This window comes from Nicotiana sylvestris, chromosome 7 (assembly GCF_000393655.2).
Source record: "Nicotiana sylvestris chromosome 7, ASM39365v2, whole genome shotgun sequence".
Classification (NCBI taxonomy): domain Eukaryota; kingdom Viridiplantae; phylum Streptophyta; class Magnoliopsida; order Solanales; family Solanaceae; genus Nicotiana; species Nicotiana sylvestris.
In genome coordinates, this window is record NC_091063.1 from 47,751,480 (window position 1) to 47,769,465 (window position 17,986).

The window sequence follows — 17,986 nt, forward strand, 5'->3', positions numbered from 1 at the left end:
AATGCTGATTAAAAGGAAAAAATTCAGCATTAGGGTTTAAAACCCTAAAGCGAATTAGATTCTGATGCATGCCCCGTAATGCCTTGAACTGTCTTGGGTTAAACTTTACCATGACCATGTCCCCAACTCTATAGTCTGTGGGACACCGCTTGCGGTCAGCAAACTTCTTCATCTTCTTAGCTACCTTATCCAAGTAGGACTTAGCAGTGTCGAGCTGCTCTTCCCATCCTTTGGCCATATGATAAGCCCCCAAACTCTTTCCCTCGGACGTGGCTGGTAATGAATGTGGAGTTTGGGGTTGTTGGCCTGTGGCTAGCTCAAATGGTGTCTGCCCCGTGGACTCACTCCGCTGCAAGTTATAAGAGAATTGGGCGATGTCTAGGAGCCTTGTCCAATATTTCTGGCGCGCGCTTACATAATGCCTCAAGTAGCATTCTAGTAAGGCATTGACCCGTTCCGTTTGTCCATCCGTCTGTGGGTGGAAACTAGTAGAAAAGTGCAATTCCGTGCCAAGTATGTCGAACAACTCTCTCCAAAAGTTCTCAGTGAAGCGGGGGTCTCGATCACTGATGATATGCCTTGGTAAGCCCCAATATTTTACCACGTTCTTAAAGAATAGCTTGGCGGCTTCCTTAGCTGTGCAACTTGGTGAGGCAGGAATGAAGGTGACATATTTGGAAAATCTATCCACGACCACTATAATAGTACCATAACCTTTAGACTTTGGTAGGCAAGTGATAAAGTCCATAGTCACGCTCTCCCATGGACGCTCTGGAACTGGTAGTGGCTCCAAAAGTCCTCCGGGTTATTGTTGTTCAACCTTGTCCTGTTGACAGAAAAGACAAGTCTGCACATAGCACTCTATGTCACCACGCATGTGTGGCCAATAGTAGACTGACTCAACCAGGGCCCTAGTGCGACGTTAACCTGGATGACCAGCCCACATTGTGTCATGACTTTCCCTTATGATTCGTCGTCTAATGTCTCCAAATTTAGGCACGTAGACCCGCCGACCTGTGGTAAGTAGTAGGCCGTCTTCTATCCAAAACCGTCTCGTCTTGCCTTTGTTGGCTAACTCGATAAGCTGTTTGGCTACTGGATCATACTGCATGCCTTCTTTTATAGCCTCCCGAATGTCCCATCTCGTTGAAGTGATTGCAGCAAGCTCGGCTTTCTGGCTCGAGGCATCAGCTACAACATTACCTTTTCCTGGCTTATACTCCAGCGCATAATCAAACTCGGCCAAGAAATTCTGCCACCTAGCCTCAAATGTTTTGGCAAAGTCAGGTAATGTCAAGACTGGCTCCTATGTTACAGTTGTCTTAAGACATTCAAATTCCTTTTGACAATGCTCCGTCCAAACCCATGGCTTGTTCTTCTTTAACAACTCAGTCAATGGTGCGGCCTTTGCTGAGTATCCATTGATGAACCGACGATAGTAGTTAACAAGGCCAAGGAAGGATCTCAACTCAGTTACCTTTATAGGTGCCTCCCACTCCTGGATAGCACGTACCTTAGCCTCGTCCATGCTTAGCTCTCCATTGCTAATGACATGGCCCAATAAGTGCACCTTTGATTGTGCAAACTCACATTTCTCCCTCTTGATGTATAGCTCGTTCTCTCACAAGACTTGGAAAACCTTCCTTAAGTGCTCCATGTACTCCTCCAAGGTGTTGCTATAGATGACTATGTCGTCTAGGTAGATTACCACGAACAGATCAAGGTAGGGATGGAAGATCTTGTTCATAAGGGTGCAAAATGTGTCTAGTGCATTGGTTAAGCCGAAGGGCATCACCAACCACTCAAAGGCTCCATATCTCGTCATACATGCTGTCTTTGGCTCATCCTCTTCCGCAATGCGAACCTGGTAGTAGCCCTTTCGAAGATCCACCTTGGTAAAGTACTTGGCTTGCCCAAGTCTATCGAACAAGTCAGCAATGAGCGGGATCGGGTACTTATTCTTCACGGTGACCTTATTAAGTGCTCGGTAGTCTATGCACAAACGCAACGATCCATCCTTCTTCTTATGGAACAATACTGGTGCGCCAAAAGGTGCTTTTGATGGGCAAATGTGACCAGCATCTAGCAGCTCCTTCAATTGTTTCCTGAGCTCCTCTAGCTCGGGAAGTGCCATACGATATGGGGCAAATGCAAGTGGCTTAGCCCCTAGCTCCAACTCAATCTGTGATCCACCTCTCGCCTAGGTGGCAGGTGCTTAGGCAACTCCTCGGGCATGACATCTTTGTTTTCCTCAAGAAACTTCTCTATGCAAGGCGGCAGTATCTCTTGAAAACTTTTGTTTTCCTCCAGACTTGTGATGGTTGCCACGAACGTCGGGTCCCCCTTCTTGATCCCCTTGACAACCTGCATAGCTGAGAGTTGTGCTTGGCTCTGTCCGTGTGGCATAGTTATTGTAGGTACCATGCAAGCTCCTTCTCGCTCCATAACCAAGAGACGTTGGAGGTAGGGGTCGATTAAAGTATGACTATGTCTAAAGAACTCTTGCCCCAGTATGATGTCAAAGATATCCATAGCGGTTACGGTAAAGTTTGTCATACCTTCCCAAGCTCCCAATTTGACACCAACTCCATTAGCTACCCCACGAGCATTCTGTATCTCGGCATTCACGGTCTTGACGCGAGAGTTGGTTGGAGCAAGCTTCAATTCTAGTCTCTTTGCGGCAGCCTCAGTCACAAAATTATGAGTTGCTCCAGTATCCACCATTGCACGAGCGGGCTTGTTGTTGATGGTGAGATCCACGTACTGATTGCCATTCTCGGTAGGTTGGATAGCTTGCTTCGTGACAGCACCACATAATCCGATCATACCCAACTGTGCGATTCCCGGACTCTCTCCTTATGGCTGCTCCTTCCGCTCACGTACCATGGCACTGAGGCTCTTAAGGTCAAGATAATTCCTGAAGCCATGCGGCCCTCCGCATATATAGCATCCCTTCTTCTCGACCTGCGCCTTCTTCTCGGCGTAGCCCTGACGGCCACTCGACTTTTTGAAATCTTGAGTCTTGGAGTATTGTTGTTGTATCTCCTTGCCTTTGCCACGGTCTCCCCCACCTTTGACATTGTTAACCTTTGACTCCTTGCCATTGCCTTTATCGTACTTGTTATGCCTGAAATCCATCAATGATTCGGCCTCCACTATGGCTTGGTCTATATCAGTGACTTGTCGGCGTTGCAACTCCTGCTTGGCCAATTTTGCAACCCATCCATGAAGTGGAACAACAAGTCATCATTGGTCAGGTTGGGGATTTGAAGCATAAGGGTGGTGAACTCTTTGACATAGTTACGTATGCTCCCTGTTTGCTTCAATTCCCTAAGCTTGCGCCTTGCCTCGTACAAGACATTGTTTGGAAAGAACTGTCGCTTGAACTCCGCTTTGAACTGATCCCATGTGCTAATAGTACATAGACCTTTATCCATGTCGACCATCTTCCGTCTCCATCATAGCATGGAAGTCTTTGAGAGGTACAATACCGCAGTGTTGATCTTGGCCTCGTCGTCCCTCACTTTGCCGTGCCTGAAGTAGTTCTCCAAGTGCCAAAGGAAGTTTTCCACTTCTTCTGCATCACGAACACCTTTGAACACCGGGGGTTTGAGAGCCTCGATCTTGGCCTCCCTCGTCACCACAACATTGCTGGCTACCTCGGTCATGCCAGCATTGACATGCCCCTCGAGTGACTCTATCTTTGCCTTCATAGCATCGATAGTACTCAAAGCCTCCATGAGTCTGCACTCTAAGGCAGTGATGGTTTGCCTTAGTTCCATATCAGTATGTGTACGTCCCTCCAAGTCATTTTGGATACTCTCAATCTCTTCAAGAGTGTGCCCCTCAAGAACGTTAAGGGTGCCTTCCACCTTCCCTAAGCATTGGCCAAAGATCTCCACGACGTCCATCCTCGCGTTCATCTTCATCACCCACTCTTACCGAGCGAGACGTCCTCTAGAAGGACCTCCACTTCATCCTCGCTCGCCTCAGTGGCAGATGGTTTTTGGGATGTAAGCCCTTCGTTTGACACAACCTCAGGTGGCACCTCCTAGCTCTTGTTGGTGGCATTCCTCTTTTTTGTTACGGCCGCTCTTGCCAGCAACATCCTGGATGACGTTGGCTTGGGTGTTGGCAGCGTTAATTTCTCCGTTGTTCGCCATTCCCTTAGTTGAAACCTTCGCTCTGATACCACGTTGTCACGTCCTTAGTTGTTAACTAAGTACACGTGCGACACTTGACAACTCGCTCACGATCTTGCACAACTTGCTCACGTTCTTGCTATGCCAAGTCAGCTTTACTATACTCAAGATCACTAAGAGAATGGAAGAAAGAACACAAGAGAATTGTTAAAGGAAGTTTTGTATTAGAGAGAACTTGAATTGCTTGCTTGATGAATTGCAAATGAATGACCCCCTTTATATACTAGTCTCCTAGGGGCTAGTGCGTAAATATTAATTATTACACAAGTCCTTGATATTTACAAGATAAGGGTTTTTTCTAGAATTCTCTACAAGCCTATAAGATTCCAAGGATTTTCCTAGCAAATCCATAAGGATCTAGGTTCTTCCTAAGGAAATGCTCATACCTCTCTAGAATCATCTCACAAATGCTAGCTTCTTCTTATGTAAGCTTCCACATGACATTAATATATGCCAAATGGCGCCTATGTGACATGATAACATGGCGGATCATCACAATTCCCATCCGTAACTTTAGCAAGCATTTCCATTTCCATTTAATGATGTAGGGAGGTTATTTCTTTATCAAAGTGAGTGGGCCCCACTTCTAGGAATACTTGACCAAAGAATTCTCTAATCTTGCCACCTACCTCCAAGACTTGCCTAGTCAATATTGAATCCCTACTTGGTGCAACGTTAATGCTTATCCACCCAAATAATTAACCACCAATTTCTTAATTAACTTAATTACTTAGTTAATCTTCCACTAAAAATTCATAATTACCCAATTATCCATATAATTAAGAATTATCTCAAATTACTTAAAATACTAATCACTTTTAATACACTTTATACACCTTACTATCATGGTCATGTGGTACCTTGTATGACACTAGTCGATAAATACCGGGTATTATAACTCGGACCGTATTTTATCCCAAATTGACAACTTTCAACGAAACTCATCTTCTTTGATATATTTACCCTCTAACCTTCACGACACTTACTTATCACCTGTTATAAATAGCATAAAGCTTATGACCTCAAAAATAATCTCATTCCCGAGTCTACTTAGATTAACTTACGTAGATTAATTCTAATCCAAGTATTAGAATTGTAAGGAACTATATTACTCATTTCCTCGGAAAAAGGGCTCTTAAGAAATTTAAATAGAATAAATCAAAATAAAATAAATCCAAGCCAAGCATTCCCCTAGGGTTTTAGCCCAGAACCCTCTAATCTCATTTCGACAGAAAAATCTTTTCCATTTGGAAACATTCTGAACGATTCTCCCAACCCGATGGCCTTCGCCGCCGCTAGATCCATTTTCCGGTCACCGTACTTGCGCAATGCCGCCTCAAGGATAGCGTCGGAGGCTAAAGCAGCTCGACCTCCATTTCGCAAGGCTTCTAGAACTCCTCTTTCTAATCGCATCTTTAGGTACTCTTTTGTGCTTGCTTTACTAGAAGTTTCTAGAATAATACAATTTTTTTTTAAAAATTAATCGATCTGACTGAATAAATTACGAATTTGAAGATGTCCTGCTGAGTTGAGCGCTTGCGTGGAGTCACTGCAACCATACCACACTGCTACTGCTTCGGCTTTGATGACTTCCATGCTTACTGACTCTCTCCGTAGTTACAGTTGGCTTTCAGAAGGTAATTTTGTACTCTATTTTTATGTCGCCTCATAACTTTGCTGATTTTCACATGGATTAGGTAGAGCTCTGTTATTGATTAGTTAAATTTCTGTTGGTGCCTTGCTGCATTTAGTTGACCTAATTAGAGCTGATTGTGCAATGTGCGATTTTATTTGTTAAGTGAATCAGCTTTGGAATATGTGTTATTTGAATTACGGCCTCTTTAATTGTGATTTGTCTCATGAAAATGTCTGAGAATTATGCAATGGTTTCGTGTGGAGTTAGTTATTAGCTCATGCAGATCAGAGTATATAGAATCAGTTAACTATAATTTAATTCCAAATCAGTGTTGCGAATTCTTCATTTTCAATCTGCTCAGTTTACAGGATCAATATTGAGTAAATTCATAGTAGTCAGACTATTCTTTTTCTTTGATAATTGAGAAATCCCGAGGCAAGTGGCGCACGGTTTGAAATAATGGGCCTTCCCTCTACCCTTCTCCACTTATATATCAGACTTTTATCAGAAATGGTTCAAACCTGTGACATGTGCAGAACCCACACATCACGTGTTTCGGTCTTACCACTAGACCAAATCTCTCGGGGCCGAACTTATGATCACGCTAGTCATCTTACCACATTTCTCTTTTATTTGGGTTTTGAACTCTGACCATTATTATGCAAGTCATTTTACCAGAATTCACTTTTATTTGGGTTTAGATCGGCCATGCTTTGCGGAACCGCATAGCAGTCACTAAGGAAAATTAATGAAGGCAGAAATTCAAAACGGGGAACTTCTTTTCCCTCTCATGAGGGGGTCAGGGAACAAGGATGTAGTTATCTGATTCGCTGTAGTTACAATGATCAATATTTATGACAAATGGTTCTGAAAGGACAGAATCTATCCATACTTCTGGCTTCAAGTTTTTGATCTTCAGTTCCCTCTATAAATGCTCTTTCAATTTTGTCATTGCTGGGGAAGGGAGTGGTGTTAATTTGAGAGCAGCACAGATATACGGATATCTCCCTGTCATAATTAGCTAAAAGTGTCAATCTAGTAATTAGCTGAAGGTGTTCGTATGATAGTTTTAAGTTTTAGTCCAGGAGGAATTGTAGCTCTCTTATTCATCGAAACATCCAGTACTGGGTGAATCCTTCATGATTTCAAGATTGTTGAAACTATGATCTAGTTGACTACTACCTCTGCTGGTAACAACCTTTAGTCTCGGCCATGATTCAACTTAAACTAGACTTGAAGTCATTCTTTTCCACCCGAATAAATTAGCCAAATGAGATGGAGTGTCCTACCATGTAATAACATCATTGGATATACTTTCTCCTCTTGATCTCTATCTAGTTCTCTTTTCCTTTCTTTTTTATAAACCTCCATTTGGTGAGATTTTGTAGTTTCCATATATCCATTTTTTGAATATTTGTCTGACCAACGAGTTTTTATTTTTTGATATAGGTATCTAGCAAGACCTATAGGACCCTCGTTTGATGTCCTTCCCCTCATTTACGATTTTGGTAAGTCAATTAAGTTTTTCTCTTTAGTGTCTTGGACATATCCGAATTTTAACAGGGACCTTCTAATTTATAGTTTTGAAATATGAAATTTTTTGGAAAAGAAATTTTGACTACAGAGCATGATATATGGAACCTCCTTTTTCCTCCTGATACAGTGGAGAAAATACCCTTGAAACAATTTCATTGCCCTGAAAGAGTTTAGTGATCTCAAAGGCAGCATTATGCTAAGTAATTGCCATTAGTCTCTTGCATTCTCTTCATTTGAGTGTTGCCCATATATTTCCCAATTCCTATTTCTATCACTTTGATTGAGTGCTGGATGCTTCATTCTTCCTGTTGTAGGCGTTGACAAGACTAGATGAAGAAGGAGAAGCTTAGAGGACTGATTTGGGTTCATTTATATTTGGAAGCTTTCAGTTTAGAAATTGCTACTTGCATAAAATTTGTTGAGTACTTCTGCTGGATTAGAAATAAACTATGATGGTTGTTAGGGGTGTATAATGACCGCATATTCTGTAGATTTTTGCTGATGAATATCCCATCACAAAAAGATTTGGCTGATGATTATTTGCACTGAGATATTTATTTCATATTCTTGTGCATTTCTGGCTCTTGTTCATGGATGCCCCTCACAAAAGTATTAATTGGATTTAATAACTTGACAAGCACTATCATGTTTTCTTTGTTTGGATGCCTCGGTAGATATTGTTAAATCAGGATGTTTTCCTAGACTACACTTGATAGAATTGGTGCTTACTATTTATCTTTATTCAATCAGCTCAAAATGAAGATGTGTGATGATTTTCGGAGAGCTGGAGCTAAATTTACGTTTGTACTTTCTCACAATGCGGTGCTAAGTAAAGAGGTTATAATGAGTCACCAAAGAGCGCGGCTGGATTTTTTTAATTGTTAAACTTAGAAGTGCTAGATAGACCTTATCGTTTTCGAATACTATAAACATCCGTGTCTTGGAGATCAACACTTGTAGTAATAATTTGATACAGAATTACATTGCTGATGTGTGCCTCTCTTTATATATCTTTGTTATTGATGGTAATTGTCCCTTTCTCGTTGTAACTTTGCTATTGATGTTTCTAAAGTAGTTGAGCTTTACTGTAACACTAACTTCTTGTTAATCAATCAGTTTGCGATAATGACACATGATCGGTTACCTGTCCTCAGGGGGTTGAAGCTACGCTATCATTCAGACTTGCCATTGAAGTAGCTATTTGCAAGGTTTATTTGTCATCTTAATTGGGTCTCGAGTCGTTGTAAATAAATTTTCAGCCAATTTTGTGGCTAAAAGTTGTGCTTCCATCACAACAGTCGCGTTGTTTTCTCACTCAGTAATAAATGTTTGATCGTTGAATTATTATGTGGATATGAGGATTTAACGATTAGCTCAGGGAGTCGTACAACATTGGCATTATGCATATTGCAATTCTAAAAGTTTGTTAATAACCCACATCGTTCTAATTCAACCACAGCTGAAATCAACAATAATAGGATTACGAAGAGAAGCAGTTGGTGGAGGAAAATTTTAGAAATGTATTACGTAACTTACATTTATAACGAGTACCTACTAAACACTGAAACGAAGTTTGATACATTTGGTGGTGGTTTTGCTGCACAACAGTCAGCTTCTTTTATATTGTGTTAGGTAGCATCGGTTATGGTAATACAAAATACGAAATACAAAGGCATCAACTGTCAATCTTAGGAACTGGTTTTTACCTCTTACAACACAGGAAATGACTGGAAAGTAAAAACCCCACGCTATAACCAAGTGAATAAAGCAACACTATAATATGAGGTTGATGGCAATAGATCATGAGTTACGAAGTACTAGCACTATTGCTCATTAATTCCATGTGATTGAAGAGATGCATAGCAATAATTTCAGATTTGAAGCAATTTTCTGGCTGTAACTTCAATCTTTCATTTCTAAAGAGCTGTCTACTCTTCTACGTTCACCAGCTCATACTCGACCAAAGAGAGGTTGTTCTCCTCGTTAACACCAAAATCAGCTGGTTCAGCAACCTCAACACGACCCCATTTGTCTACTGCAAGTCGCATTGAACCCTTGAACATGTCTATCTTTGCATTACGCAGAATCACAGTGGCATCGGGCTTCATCATATCAACTGCATGTGAAAGGAAATAGGTGAATATCCAAAGCATACAACTAACGGTCCCTATTCACCGGAACAAAAGGAAAGTACTCTCATTCAGGCACAAAATCACATAGAACAGTTCAAAGAATGACAAACTCCAATAGCTAATAGATCTGCATATTTTGCCAGAAACCTCAATTATACACAAATAAAATATCACTTGCAGTCAAATATGCAAGCCAAATATATCAATAGCATAGACCAATGTCACGTCCTTAGTTGTTAACTAAGTACACGTGCGGCACTTGACAACTCGCTCACGATCTTGCACAACTTGCTCACGTTCTTGCTTTGTCAAGTCAGTCTTACTACACTGAAGATCGCTAAGAGAATGGAAGAAAGAACACAAGAGAATTGTTAAAAGAAGCTTTGTATTAGAGAGAACTTGAATTGTTTGCTTGATTGATGAATTACAAATGAATGCCCCCTATTTATACTAATCACCTAGGGGCTAGTATGTAAATAATAATTGTTCTACAAGTCCTTCTGTATTTACAAATAAGTCCTACTCTAGAATATTCTACATAGCTAGAATCTTCTAAGGACTTTCCTAACAATTCTATAGGGTTCTAGGGTCTTCCTAAGAAAACCTCTATATTTCTCTACAACCTTCCTACACGTGCATAAATATCTAGAACATTTCCAAGAAAATTCTCCATAGTTCTACAATATTCCACCAAGATCTAGTCCCTAACGTATGTAACCATTCCATATGGCAAAAATATATGCCAAGTGGCACCTATGTGGCATGATGGTGTGGCGGGTCATGACACTCTCCCCCACCCAATTTTGTGCCACCCTCGGCATAAAGCATCGACACATATGCGCGCACCTCGCCTTGGCGTCGCCAGAGATCTTTGTCCATTAGCCATGATGCCCTATGAAGCGGTTCTCCTTCACATTTCACAAGGTACTGGCTACCTTTCTTCTTACGCCGTTTATACTTTGGACAGCTAGCAATGATGGCCTCCATCCTCCGCCCATCGGATGCCCCTCCTTGCTCTTGGCCTGAATCTTAGGGCTGACTCAACCAAGTCTAGCAGCTTCTCAAGCATCGAGTCCATGCTTCCACTCCCTATTTGGCTGCCCTCCGTGGTCCAGCCTTATTGGCAAACTTGAACCCTCTGCTTGGTGCATCGTCTGAGTCCGATAGCATGCCATCACTTTATAACTCGCCATCCTCTTCAACTATGTCCGTCCAACTTTTCTTGCTGCCACCATGCTCCATTTGCATGGTGCCAAGATAGGCTTTGGAATCCCCTACTTTCGGCTTAGATTCCAAGCTCATCCCTCAAATACAGGCGGTTCCCCCTGTGTCGTCCTTATGTGCTTGAGCAAAGTACGCTATCATTGCTGCAAGTTTCCCCATTCACTTGACCGATGTGATTCTTCACAGAAGTAGCACCCTCCTTTAGGCACGTACTCCATACCATTTTTCGGCCCCTTGTCATTTCTCTTGGACCACTGTCCGTTATGGGATGACCCCTTGCCATTACCCTTGTATACCTCGGCTATACATTTCCCGTTGTCCTCATCATGATCTCCCTCATCCCTCTCGGCGTTGCCTGCTTTGGATTTGGCAGACTCCATCTTGAAGTCAACAAGAGACTGGGCTACTCCGATGGCCCCGTTCACGTTGGCTATTTGATGTCTTCTTAACTTATGCTTTGCCCAATTTTGCAACCCATCCATAAAGTAGAAGAGGAAATCTTCCTCGGACAATGACGAGATTTGCAGCATTAAGGTAGTGAACTCGCGTACAAACTCCCGAATTGTGGCCTCTGTCGGAGCTCCCTTAGCTTCCGCCAGTCTGCCACCTCGCGTGCAGCCCGTGCACCACCATTTTGCTTTCGCTTAGGGACCTTCGCGTTGATCCCTTCTGCAAGTACCAAGCCCTTGGTAATTCCGGCCATGGTTCCCTACAAAACTTCCTTCTAGCAATCTCTTGTATTCTTTCTAACATAACCTTTGCTCTGATACCACGTTGTCACGTCCTTAGTTGTTAACTAAGTACACGTGCGACACTTGACAACTCGCTCACAATCTTGCACAACTTGCTCACGTTCTTGCTTTGTCAAGTCAGCCTTACTACACTCAAGATCGCTAAGAAAATGGAAGAAAGAACACAAGAGAATTGTTAAAGGAAGCTTTGTATTAGAGAGAACTTGAATTGTTTGCTTGATTGATGAATTACAAATGAATGCCCCCTATTTATACTAATCACCTAGGGGCTAGTATGTAAATAATAATTGTTCTACAAGTCCTTCCGTATTTACAAATAAGTCCTTCTCTAGAATATTCTACATAGCTAGAATCTTCTAAGGACTTTCCTAACAATTCTATAGGGTTCTAGGGTCTTCCTAAGGAAACCTCTATATTTCTCTAGAACCTTCCTACAAGTGCATAAATATCTAGAACATTTCCAAGGAAATATTCCACCAAGATCTAGTCCCTAACGTATGTAACCATTCCATATGGCAAAAATATATGTCAAGTGGCACCTATGTGGCATGATGGTGTGGCGGGTCATGACACCAAGCAGTATTTCTCCATGAAAAGAAAATGTTCCAGTATTTTAAGTATTTTCTATCTTAAAAGAGAGTTGTTAATATAGCTAATACGTTGACAAAGGGGGGATAGCCTAATGGAAGGGACCTTAACCTCCAACAAAGAGGTTGGGGGAGTCGCAACAGGATCAAAGAGGGAAAAGGCCACTGCTGACTCCTGAGCAAGGGGGTTCTTGGCTGGGGTAAGATTAAACTGTTTCAGCTCTGTTCAAACCAAACCAATACGTTATTTACTAAAGGCTAGAAGGATAGTCAAACGAGTTCAGATAAAGAAATGCATTCCTATCCATTAAACGGAAAGCTCAACAAAGGGAGGGAGGTGCATATTAATCATAGAGAAAGTGGACTTTCCATATAGGGGAATGGAAATGCTTTAAAGTAGATGTTCTCATTCCACCTCATAGCTTCCTATCAAGATGAGCTGAACAGGTCAATAAAGCACAATGTTTCCGAACATATAAAATCACAGCATCCTCTTCATCTAATCATGATACTCTATGAAAATTAGGGGTGGCAAAATGGTTAAAACAAAACAGTTAACCACCCATATTATCCACTAAAAATGGGTTGGATAATGAACTTTTTAAAAACGGGTCAAATATGGATAAGAGCCATATTATCCATTTAGAAAATGGATAACCAATGAATCTAACTTTTACATTTGTAAAGCCTCAAATTGGGGGTTCCTCAAGTTAGGGAGGCTAAAAATTCTCCCAAAAGTGATCATATAAAAGAAGTCATGGTTACCCATATTATCCGCCAGTTAACCCATTTTTTATCCATATTAAATATGGGTCGGGTCGGATAATTGATCCGTTTTTTTATTACCCATTTTCGACACGAACCATATCCGACCCGACCCGACCCGCCCGTTTGCCACTCCTAATGAAAACGTACAGATAAAAAACGAGCTTATTCTTTAGAGGTCCAGAAAGAAATCGGGATTAGGACACAAGCTAGATTTCCCAATTACAGAATCCTCAGCTCATTATAAACAAGACACCAGATTGACATGTTTAATCAATACTGAAAAATCCTTCATAACATGCAAATGCACATCTTCGTCATTCGATTTCTCTAAATTGTTCAAATCCTTCAAAAATATATTAAAGAGACAAAGTTTCATTTCCAGGTATGCTCAAACAATCATAACCTCCATTTCTCTTACTGTTTGCCGTGTAAGTTACCATTACACTAGTCACTAAATAGGTGCACCAAACCGACAATTTTTTAAATTAAGATCAACTAAAAACGTAAGCTAACAATTACTAATATAAAGCAAAATTCCATTTCCGGAAATGAGAGATTATTTTGTACATACCCTGTTCATTACGGGCGGTGAAGAGGATGGAACCGGTATCATCACCGACAAGGCACTCGGCGAGACGAGCCGGACCACGAGGATTTAGCGACGCCGATGATCTGCCGCCTCGATTGGCGCCGCCAGTGGCTTTGACGGTATTCGATTGAACAACCTTAACCGTCAAGTTGTGTCCATGTGTCCCTGGCTTTAAGCTATCCACTTTCACAAAAACTGGCTTCTTCTTCTCCGTAGTAGCTGCCGTACTCGGTGCCGCCGCTGTTGCCATTTTTGATACGAAAGCAAAAATCCTTAAACCCTAATTTCAGAATTTCTGGAATAAGAACAAAACGGTGGTGTATGAAGAAAAACAAACGATTTTTAGGGTCTTTGAAGTGGGCCTGTTCTGTTGACTTGGTTCCACGTCGTAGCGTAAAAAAATTAATTAATTATTGGACAATAGTAGACGGGAAAATGATTGGTACGGAAATAATGCCAAAAAATGATTTAGGTAAGGAGGATGTATTGCACTACTGCTTGCTGTCAAAATACTGCTTGCTGCTTGCTGTCAAAATATATGTAAGTACTCCCTCCCGTCCACTTTAATTAATTTTTTTTGGCTCTTTTCATATATATTAAGAAATTTACCTTTTAGCATCAATTAATAATAAAATCGACCATATTAACATTAATTTACTCACTGAAAATATAACAAACTACTCCTAAGTTCTTTACTCCAAGAACAACTTTGGAAAGAAAAAGTTAATTCTTTTTTTATATCTGAAAAAATCAAATATTGTGGACCACCCAATATTTGAAAAGGCAAAAAAATCACTTAAAACGGACAGGAGGGTTTATAACTAGTCACTGAGCATATTAGATATTTGTGCTAAATAAAAAGTACACTTCCATGTCCCAACTTATAGGGTTTTATTTAAATTAAGCACCGAGGTTAATTAAAAATATTGATTGAAAATAATTTGTAAATATGTGTGACTATAAACTATTTCATAAATTGTAAACCGAAAATTTTAAAGTAAAATTATTTCTTAATATAGTAAAGTGTCACTTTTTTGTGGATAGACTAAAAAGAAAAGTGAGCCTTATAAAATTAGGATAGATGGAGTATTAATTAGTTGGGGTTAATTGAATACAATAAAGATTTGAAATTACGAAACACCTCTAGATTACAAATAGTAAGTAGGAGTTACACAAAATAACAGTTTCGAGTTCTGTTTCTGGTATCAAATCAAAGACACTATTCTAGGTTGTTCAAGCTTTTATACTATATACTATAACACCTGATAAAAGTAGATCGGTATCAAAAAATTTCAATGAATATCGAAATCATTTACATTCAAAACATGCGAATGAAATTCGTTGTTATTAATCCTCCGTTTTGGTTTTTTCTTCTTTCCAAATTTCACTAGTCCTAAAACAGGTTTGGTTGCCACTCTACCTTCATAAGGTAGGGGTAAAGTATGCGTACAATTTACCTCCCCACATCCTACTTGTGCGATTTCATTGTTTTTTTTTTTTTTTTTTTTTGTTAAAACAGGTTTGGTCAGAGGCGTGTGTGCCCTCTCTCTCTCCCTCTCTTTTTTCTTTTTACCTTTTCCTTTTCATAACATTCTATCACCATTTCCTTTTCATAACATGTCACTATGTCAGTATAACTTTACCTTGAATCATTTAAATTATATGGGGAATCATTACCTTGAACTTTTGGGGTGTGTTGGACGTCAAAAATGGTGACAGTGAAGAGAAGGGTCAAGGGTGTGTGGCGAGAATCAAACTTTATACCTCTAAGGTTCAATTGTAAAGTTCTTCAAGAGGAGAGCTAAATAAATGCAATAGTTTAGCAAGTTGTATTAAAGCCACAAGTTGTCATTCGTTCACGGGGAGGATCGCCCTCCCAATTCGAAGTTTGGAAGTTTCAACCTTGTTGACTATGACATCAGTTGCGAATATAAATAGACTCTGTGACTATGGCAAGGCAGTATGATCTGCTCTCTCGTGACCCTCCGTTACTGACGGGGAGCAGAGAAGAGCAGAGAGGGGATGAGAAGACAACAGTCACAACACAATGGAGTAATCTACTTAAAGCTAGAGTGCATCCAAAAACTGAGAAGAGTGGTCAACCAATGTCACTAATAGAGCACTTTCTCCAATGTGCGCAAATCTTGTGTATTCCCTTCAAAAAGTAAATAAGTAAAATAGTGGAAAAATAAAGAACTTATTTCCAGGAGAACAGTAGAGCTCTTCTTCCTTGGCTTTGATTGGATATACAAAAAACCAGGAAATGCAACAATATTTTCTTCCTCCTAGATAGAATGGGAAATAACAAGAGGAGTTATTGTTAGTAGCTTAGCACTCCCTAGTATTAGCAGTGATTCATTGACATATTATGCCCCCTTTTTGACAGGTTGTTTCCAACACAACCAATGCCTGCTGCTGCTCCTCTTCTTCCACTTCGACCTCTTCTTCTTCGACCACTTCTTCTTCGACCTTTGCCTCTACATGTTGTCTACAGTATCTGAATATTACTAGACATATAAATGCTGCCAAGGACCAAAAAATAAACTTTTAGTTCAGTCTGAAATCTAAATCCAATGTAACTACATTTTTGTTAGAAGATGCTTAGGCTTAGAGAAAAGATCAATCAAATACAACAATATTGAATGAATTGGTTCGCGAATAACCTGTGAAGATTCGTGTTCTGACAGTGGTCAGGTTCCAAAATGCAGTCAATACTGATGCAGCTATCATTTTCTTGTGAGAGCAAGCTCCCCATGTCTCCATCATCCAACATTTCATATAGTTGGCTGCTTCAACATAATATGCACTTTTATTCAATTAGACACAAAAAGTTGAAGCAACCATCATTAGGAAATAATCATTCATAATACCGAAGCACGTATTTACCTTTATTAGATATCTGAGAAGAATAACAAGAGTATAGTTTTGGGGCAGTAAAACTGATGAAAAACCCTGTCAAGATTGAACACGCCCACGAGTATTTAGTGTCAATTATATTGAGATTTTCTTGATATAATGTAATACCAATAATGTCTGTTTAGGAGAATTGAGTGATCTTACCAATAGCACAGAGCCTCCATACAGTTATCAAATGGCCATATTCAGCTCCAATTAGCAGGACTGGGACTAACTAAAACCATAGGTACATTTCAACAATCAATTACAACTATTTATGAGAGATAAGCTAGTACTAAAATGGAATCTTATGAACTTGAGAGTAGGAGAATAAAATAACATACTTTGAGGGTCATAGCAGGTTCTCCTGAAAAAAGCTCTCGTGTTTTCGAAATTGCAAGATTTGCAGCTGGAAGTATCAATCTTCCCATTCTCAAAATGTCATCTTCAGTCAGCTGAAATTCACTCTTTACTTCTGAACCATCTCTGGATTTTAGTATTTTAATGAACCATTCAGAACAATAGTGCATTATTCAGAAGCATATACATAACTTACTAGTTGTAAAGAATTTAAATTTTTACCTTTGGCGAATGGAATGTGAGAAGAATGAAACAACTAAAAACAGTAATCCCAATTGAGACATGATAGAAAAAATGCTGAAATCAAGAATAAACAAAAAAAATGTCAAATGGAAATCTCTTCTTATTAAAAATAAAAAGTGGGATATAAATAAGAGAAGGAAATATACCTAAAAGTAACTCCTTTTGCAAAACAAGAAGATAAGAAACAGAGAGACCCTAAACCAAACCAGAGGCTTGACCTTGCCACATCCCTCCACATCACCAAATCACTTAACAGCAGCTCAATTCTGTTTATTAAATCACTCCCTTCTCCTTCTTTTGCTTCTATTAACCAAAAAAAAAAACCATTAAGCACAAGAAATGAATTATGGGGTTAAAAAGTAAAGATTAGAATAATCTGAGACATACTAGTTGAATTTGAAGGAACCAAGCTAAGTTTATCTTTCTTGGATTTACCACTATTCCTCTTCTTTCTTGGTTTAACCACTTCCTCAACTAAACCCAAATCTCTATCTTCTCTCATTTCTTGCTCTAACCTTCTTCTTGATCTTCGATTATTGCGTGGCGAAGCACCAACTGCTGAATTTCTACTCCTTCGTCTTCTACGAACCCCATTAGGCTCAACAGCATCATCAGCCAATTCAAGCTTATCAGCAAGACGAGTCCTGGATTTTCGAAGAGGAGAAGGAGAAGGCGAAAGAAGTAGCAGCTCGTGAAGCGGGAGATTATTACTATAAGGAGGCTTATTAGGTGACATAGTTGGAGAAGCTAGTAATCTCGGTGAAGGGACTATTTCAAGAGAGATTCTTGGTGTAAGGGATTCGTTTTCTTCATCATATCGGCGGAGTTTTGAGAGTCTTGATGCTGGATTTGTTCGGCTTCGTGGCTGGGATCGATGAGATGGAGGAGTTGTATCCATTGTTGAAGCTTGAGAATTATCAAATAATACAAATTTTTGCAGTATTTTTGTTGGTTCTTTGATTGGCAGGGGAGGAGGGTATGAACAAGATTCTGGTGCGATTTGAATAAGATGTAAGGAGGAAAGAGCCGTTGGAGGAGACATTTATCTTTTTCGGCATTTGA

The 17,986-nt window shown here is 40.1% G+C and overlaps 3 protein-coding genes across 11 annotated transcripts; 1 reads left to right on the plus strand and 2 right to left on the minus strand.

Moving 5' to 3' along the window:
* Positions 1-5,299: 5,299 nt before the first annotated feature.
* On the plus strand, positions 5,300-8,751 carry LOC104211950 (protein NUCLEAR FUSION DEFECTIVE 6, mitochondrial-like). Of its 8 annotated transcripts, none has more exons than XR_707266.2 (4): positions 5,300-5,621; positions 5,718-5,839; positions 7,288-7,346; positions 7,689-7,948. XR_707266.2 is itself a non-coding variant. In XM_009761099.2 (3 exons), exons 1-3 carry the CDS (start codon positions 5,482-5,484, stop codon positions 7,706-7,708), a joined length of 282 nt encoding a protein of 93 aa, XP_009759401.1. In that variant the 5' UTR covers positions 5,340-5,481; the 3' UTR covers positions 7,709-7,948. The 8 variants fall into 8 exon arrangements, 4 of the variants coding, with proteins under 4 accessions (XP_009759401.1, XP_009759398.1, XP_009759399.1 ...); XR_707267.2 differs by lacking the exon at positions 7,689-7,948 and adding an exon at positions 8,125-8,403 and having other exon boundaries at positions 5,337-5,621; XR_707268.2 differs by lacking the exon at positions 7,689-7,948 and adding an exon at positions 8,529-8,751 and having other exon boundaries at positions 5,374-5,621.
* A 215-nt stretch (positions 8,752-8,966) lies between these two features.
* On the minus strand, positions 8,967-13,906 carry LOC104211949 (uncharacterized protein At4g28440-like). Its single transcript, XM_009761095.2, has 2 exons — positions 13,409-13,906; positions 8,967-9,490 (listed from the first exon to the last, which is right to left on the minus strand). Exons 1-2 carry the CDS (start codon positions 13,674-13,676, stop codon positions 9,303-9,305), a joined length of 456 nt encoding a protein of 151 aa, XP_009759397.1. The 5' UTR covers positions 13,677-13,906; the 3' UTR covers positions 8,967-9,302.
* Positions 13,907-15,524: 1,618 nt separating this feature from the next.
* LOC104211947 (reticulon-like protein B17) lies at positions 15,525-17,983 on the minus strand. Of its 2 annotated transcripts, none has more exons than XM_009761093.2 (8): positions 17,312-17,977; positions 17,071-17,227; positions 16,904-16,978; positions 16,666-16,807; positions 16,487-16,556; positions 16,313-16,378; positions 16,090-16,212; positions 15,525-15,948 (listed from the first exon to the last, which is right to left on the minus strand). In XM_009761093.2, exons 1-8 carry the CDS (start codon positions 17,964-17,966, stop codon positions 15,782-15,784), a joined length of 1,455 nt encoding a protein of 484 aa, XP_009759395.1. In that variant the 5' UTR covers positions 17,967-17,977; the 3' UTR covers positions 15,525-15,781. The 2 variants fall into 2 exon arrangements, with proteins under 2 accessions (XP_009759395.1, XP_009759396.1); XM_009761094.2 differs by having other exon boundaries at positions 15,616-15,948; positions 17,360-17,983.
* Positions 17,984-17,986: the final 3 nt, after the last annotated feature.

What these genes read in the sequence shown, in the direction of transcription:
- LOC104211950 (XM_009761099.2), top strand. Translation starts at nt 5,482, where the DNA reads ATGGCCTTCGCCGCCGCTAGATCCATTTTCCGGTCACCGTACTTGCGC. An exon ending in CTTTCTAATCGCATCTTTAG is followed by an intron (nt 5,622 to 5,717) that starts GTACTCTTTTGT and finishes ACGAATTTGAAG; the next exon opens with ATGTCCTGCTGAGTTGAGCG. An exon ending in TTACAGTTGGCTTTCAGAAG is followed by an intron (nt 5,840 to 7,688) that starts GTAATTTTGTAC and finishes TTCCTGTTGTAG; the next exon opens with GCGTTGACAAGACTAGATGA.
- LOC104211949 (XM_009761095.2), bottom strand. Translation starts at nt 13,676, where the DNA reads ATGGCAACAGCGGCGGCACCGAGTACGGCAGCTACTACGGAGAAGAAG. An exon ending in CACCGCCCGTAATGAACAGG is followed by an intron (nt 9,491 to 13,408) that starts GTATGTACAAAA and finishes TTTCACATGCAG; the next exon opens with TTGATATGATGAAGCCCGAT.
- LOC104211947 (XM_009761093.2), bottom strand. Translation starts at nt 17,966, where the DNA reads ATGTCTCCTCCAACGGCTCTTTCCTCCTTACATCTTATTCAAATCGCA. An exon ending in GGTTCCTTCAAATTCAACTA is followed by an intron (nt 17,228 to 17,311) that starts GTATGTCTCAGA and finishes TTTGGTTAATAG; the next exon opens with AAGCAAAAGAAGGAGAAGGG. An exon ending in ATGGAGGCTCTGTGCTATTG is followed by an intron (nt 16,379 to 16,486) that starts GTAAGATCACTC and finishes CAATCTTGACAG; the next exon opens with GGTTTTTCATCAGTTTTACT.